This window comes from Balaenoptera ricei, chromosome 6, assembly GCF_028023285.1.
Source record: "Balaenoptera ricei isolate mBalRic1 chromosome 6, mBalRic1.hap2, whole genome shotgun sequence".
In the NCBI taxonomy this organism is placed as follows: Eukaryota; Metazoa; Chordata; class Mammalia; order Artiodactyla; family Balaenopteridae; genus Balaenoptera; species Balaenoptera ricei.
The window spans coordinates 101,174,857-101,180,856 of record NC_082644.1 but is presented as its reverse complement, the minus strand read 5'-3'; the positions used below and the strand labels follow the sequence as shown (position 1 = coordinate 101,180,856).

The following is a 6,000-nucleotide window of genomic DNA, read 5'->3' as shown; positions in this document are numbered from 1 at the left end:
CTGTGATAAACCATAATGGAAAAGAAAAAAAAATTTACTTCATTAGGTGAATTTGTTGATTTACTAATAATGACCCAATGACCTAAAAATAATATACCATAGTTGCTTTATTCCAAATGAGGTAGTAGGGAATTCTAACTCAGGCTTTTTATTTTCTAAGAGAGTGGAATTTTCCAAATCCTACTCCACTGCTTCAGCACAGTTTTGCCCTTGGTTATTCGATTTCGAGACCACTTAGGAAATACAGTTATCCTGAGAAAATCACTCTATCAGTCTTGTGAACCCCAGCCTCTTTTGCAACAAAATGATCGCATTAAATATATTGCAATCCACCAACTAGGAGTTATATGGATAAAATAGTATGAAAAAAAATATGAACAATTTTATACCAATATATATTATTTTCATATTAGATTTAAATCATAGTAATAAATGTTATTTTCATAGTTAAATTTTTATCATTCAGAGCCTTTTTTAAAACGAATGAACCAATGTTTTGTGATTAAGAATGGTTTTCTGCTCCTGGCTTTGCTGTTTTACCAACATTTACTTTTAATTTTTATATTTCCGGACGTTGAAATTTGTACTGCTTCCAAAGAAAGAAGACATGTTTCCAGCATTCAAATATTGCGCAATAGACTATTCATATGAGGTAGAGTGTTACTGGATCACTACCTATTTACTAAAAATTATGATATAAAAGTGTTATCTACATTCACTATATGACTATGATCATTTTTCAGTAATCCTTAGTCTAATTACTTTGAAATTCATTTAAAATTACTTTCCACTTTTAATATACCTTAAAAATGCTACTTTGGGAAGGAAATTATTGACAATTTAACATGAATTTGAAGCTGTCAGCAGAAAAAAATATAGAAACTCTTGACAAGTTTGGGCTGCTTTTATGAATGATCTTGAGTGATCTTGAGAGGAGTGGGGAAAAAGCAATCCCAGTTATCTTTATGATAAAATGACAGTAACAGTATGTATTGGCCACTTACTATGGGCCAGATACTTCGCTCTTTGATGGATTATATCATTTGATCACTTGCTCTTTTGATGGATTATGTCATTTTGATGATCATAACTACTCCATGAGGAAGATACTATTATCTTATCAGGTTTTACAGTTTTACAGGTTAGAAAAATGGTGTCTAGAGCAGTTAAATAGCTTGTACAAAGCTGAAATTCAAACCAGGCACATTGTTAAGAAACTAATTAAGGACTTCCCTGGCGGTCCAGTGGTTAAGACTCTGCGCTCCCAATACAGGGGACATGGGTTCGATCCTGGTGGGGGAACTAAGATATCGCATGTCGTGCAGCAAAAAAAAAAAAAAGAAAGAAAAAAGAAACTAATTAGAATAGTTGTCACACAACAGTTCATAGTTCTTATGATCTTAATTAACAAGTTAAATTTTGGGTTTCTTTATAACCTTGACCCCCATCTATCAGGAAAAAAATTGCTCCACTATAACTAAAACTGTGTTATATTTTATAGGAAATAAAAAAGGTATATAGGTATCTTCAGGTTTTCTTATTCCCTCATAACCAAGGAAGGCAAATGTATCATTATAACACATATATGGTAGGGAATCAGAGGTCATTGTTACACAAATATTTATGAATATATTATCCACTTGCAAAATTAGTCTATACTCAAACATCCTCAAACTTTTATCCTCGCCAATGGTATCTTAGTTTCTTGCTGATATCTTAGTTTCTTGCCATGATACAATACAAATATACTAATCAATGGCAAATCTTGCAAAAGATACTGGGTTTTGTAAAGTTCGTGAAAACAGTGTTGAAGAACCACTCAAATAACAGGTAAAGCTATTATCAGATGAAGATTTTACAAAATTAGACCAGATTACAGACAAGAGAAAGAGAATGGTTTGAATATCAAAGGAGTCAGAGATGCCTTGGGAAAATTTGATTAAATCCTCAAATATTTTCTAGAAATATTTATGATCAAAGGTGAAATAATGATTAGTATCATGCATATCATCATATAATACAGTTTTGAGGGAAATTATGACAAAAAATCAGTTATAAATATAAGCTAACTATGAACAAAATTTCATTAAATATAAATTTTAATTTTTATAATTTTATTTCATTTTTTAGACAAAGTTCCAATCAAGCTTTTCTTTCCTTTTTACTATGAATCTTTGGTCCTCATTTTATATAAATTACTTTAACTGAGCTTTTCTTTGTACCATTTATTCTTAGATAATGAAGACCTCTTATTTAATATGTTACTATACCTTCAGCAAACAAACTCTTGGGAAGTAATGCAAGAAACTATCATTTGTCCAAATACATAGAATAATGAATTCTGTGGGAAGTTGAGAGTCACTGAGGGACGGCTTCATAGAGGAAATATTGCTTAAGATGAGCCTTGAAAGATGAATAGAATTTTGATAGCTAGAGAAGAGTATCAGGGCATTTTTCAGAGGCACAGTGTAGACCACAGTGTTGATGAGGAAGTGACCACTAAATGTTAATGGGGTAGTAATTGATCTATTTAAAGACCACAGTTAGTATTAAAGAGTAATGGGAAATAAAGCAGGAAACTAAAGGCAGACCCAAGTATAGAGAATTTTGATTTATAAGCTTACTTAACTGATTTAACATCCTTTTAAGGTTTAATTATTAGATTTTTTTAAAAATTAGTAACATATTTGCTGGATGTCACAAGTGAAACTGCAAAGACATGGAAAACAAAAGTTAAGATAGCCATATTATACTGTTAAGTGAAAAACAGCACATTGCTAAATGGTATATAAATGATGTGATTCCATTTTTTTTGTCACACGCGCGCGCGCGCACACACACACACACATTTTAGCCTAATCTAGAAAAGAAAGTATCTAGGAAAATACACGAAACTATTACTGATATGACTAGGGACCTTGACTTTCTCAGTTATGTGGTTCTGTGTTAGATATTTTATAGTGAGCATGTATTACCTTTAAATAAAAATAATATAAATTTGAAAGAATAGAGAATTTTAATATTCTGAATATTGACAGATAAGTATTTTAAATCCACTATCTATATATTAAAAGATTTTATAATCTTACTTTCTTACATAGAATGTAGTTAGAAAGAAGTTTTGCAGAGCTTTATTGCTTCGAATCCCTTCATGTTTATATCAAGATGAAAATTATCCTGCAAGAGTTATTGATAATAAATTTAGGAGGCCATGGACAAGAGGTATGTTTTATTTTTATTTTTTAATAATCTATTTTTAAAAGTATTTCAGAGTTTAGCATAATAAATTATTAAGAAAATGCAGTGATTTTCTCATTATATAAAATTGTATTCATATCAGAATTCCAAGAAGTTTACAAATTAATATTTTTATGACAGAATTTAGGTGACAAAGTAAGGAACTGGAAAGCTTATACTAGATATGACTAGAACAAATAAAAGATATGTAGGTGATGAAGTCTTAAAATATTCTAACATTGTAACATTTGTTGTACTATAATAGGATCTTGTTCAACTGTAGGAAGGCTACTTTAAGTTGTAATAATACACTGAATATAAAACTTTTTAAATGTATATATACAAAATACCATCTTTTGCTTTTATCATGTCATAGACTTAAGAAAGACTAGCCTCCCTGGAGGATACAAGTCAGTTAACAACATTTATTTACCCTGTATTCTGTATAGGCACCATTACAGGTGCTAAGAACACAGTTACTAATAAGACATAGAAATAGTCCCTGCCTTCAGTGGGTTTTCAGACAGGTAAGGAGGATGCAACAATAAAACCATTAAATATGTAAACTAATATTTGGTATTGATAAATGTATAGAGAAGACACATACTGTAATGTTATATGAAATTTCAGGAGTAGGGAATGCTATTTCCTAAGATGGTTAGGGTAGGACTACAATGAAGAGGTGGACATTTGAGTTGAGATCTGAGTAATAAGACAACAGCAGCCATAAAAAGATATAGGGGAGAAGACTTTCAAGCAAATGCAAAATTCCTGACTCAGGAATAAACTTGATGTGTGTAAGGACCAGAAAATTAGGCCATCATGACTACTTAATGAAAAAAGGGGACATCTGACAAGTAGGCAAGTTCTGAAAGATATGAGGCTTTGAAGGCCATAAGATGGAGTTTGTTTGTTTATTTATATTATGGCTGATATGGTAAGTCATTGGACAGTTTTAAGAAAAAGTGGCATAACCTGATTTTTGTATTAGAAAAACCATTCTGGTTGTTTGGAGGTTGGAAGGGGTAGGGATTGGGAGGCAAGGGTAGAGGTGAGAAAATCAATCAGGAAGCTACTGGTATGGTTCAGAATCTAGACTACTAGGTGAATCTATACTCTACATAAAAGATGGTACCTTAGACTAGGCTTATAGTAATAAAGATGTGAGAAGTGGTTGAGATTGGGATTATTTTAGAGGTCCAGCCAACAGTGAGAGGGTTAAAAAAAAAATAGAAGAATAAAGAGTTTCTTCTAGGTTTTTGACCCGAGCAACTGGGTGGATGGCAGTGCTATTTCCTAAGATGGGGAAAGGCTTGTGGGGAAGCCAATTCATGGCTGGAGTCAGTAGCTCTGCTTTGGCCAGGTTAAAATGCCTATTAGGCATCTAAGTGGAGACATCAAGAGGCAATTGGTTATATTAATATTGAGCACAGCTGGAGTTTCAAATTGGGGTCATTGATATGTAGACTGCACATTCATTTGTAGAATTGTATGAAGTCACTGAGAGCATGAGTATAGATAGAGCAGAGAACCTAGGACAAAGCAGTAGAACACTCCAACCATTCAAAGGCTGATATAGAAGGTGAACCCAGCTAAGAAGACAAGTGAGGTAGAAAAACCAGAAGAGTGTGGTGTTGTAGAAGTCTAAAGAAGAAAGTGTTTCAAGAAGGAAGAAGTGGTCAAAAGCATTGATCCCTGTTAAAGTGTCAAGTGAGATGAGAATAGTGTGTTGACCATTAGCTGAACTAAATGTAGATCATTGATGACCTTGGTAAGAGTGGTGCCACTGGAATATTGTGTAGAAAAGCCTGATCAGAGTATGTTGAGAAGAGAATGCGAAGTGGGATGTGAGATGGTAGTTATAAACAACTCTTTTGAAGAATTTTGCTATGACGGTAAATAGAAAAATAGAGGTGCATTAGCTGAAGGGAGAAATAGGGTAAAGAGTTTATTTTTTTAGATGTGCGAATTAAAAAAATATATGTGTGATAAGGAAAGAGACTATAAAATGTTTGTCTGCCAATGGAAATAATCTTGGTAAAAAGAAAGAAAATGATGATGCAGGAAGTAAAAAGGATAACTTAGTAAAAGAGGATAGTATCAAGAGCACAATGGGAGGAGTTGGTATTAGAAGCCAGGATGGTTCTTCCACTATGATAGGATAGGAAGGCAGGGTTTGTAGGTACTTATGCTAGTGAGATGTTAGAATTGGTGATAGAAGATGAGGTCGTTCTTTTCTATTTGTACTAAGTTTTTGTGTGGAGGCAAGGACATAGAGAGTGGGTAGGGGGATGAGTATCAAAAATTTGAGGGGGGGGAGTGTCACATAGTTGTCCTGAAGAATGAGAAAGTCAGTTTCATTAAGAAGGATATTAAGATGAATTACCATTATCATCTGTCAATGTTGGATGCCCATTTAGAAGTTATGGTCAAAATCTCAAGTGAGCTTATTCAGAATGGCTTTTTTTTTTTCCAAATAATTTTCAACTGTTCTAGTGTACATATACAAAGTGAAGAGTAGGGGGTTTCCTAAGTTGGTATAAGGGAAAGAGAGGCAAGGGAATTAAGTCTTTGTAAGGGAGTGATTATGAGACTGGCTGTGGAACCTAAGCTGTATGAGAAAGGAAGTGAGGACATGAGGGAGGATGAATATATTGTAAAAATGGAAGGGTCAGTGGATTGAAGGTCTCAGTCAGGTTGGAAATAAGGTAGAGAGTAGCTTTCATCAAATGCTTCTGTAAAACTATAGAAGGAAAAAAATAA

At 33.1% G+C, this 6,000-nt stretch overlaps 1 protein-coding gene across 1 annotated transcript in view; it reads left to right on the top strand.

Moving 5' to 3' along the window:
• The first annotated feature begins 607 nt into the window (after positions 1–607).
• Positions 608–6,000, top strand: part of SHOC1 (shortage in chiasmata 1) — an 87,688-nt gene continuing 82,295 nt past the window's right edge. Inside the window, exons 1-2 of the mRNA XM_059925293.1 lie at positions 608–652; positions 3,102–3,222. Of these exons, the coding sequence (XP_059781276.1) occupies positions 608–652; positions 3,102–3,222 (166 nt within the window). The remainder of the gene's footprint in view (positions 653–3,101; positions 3,223–6,000) is intronic.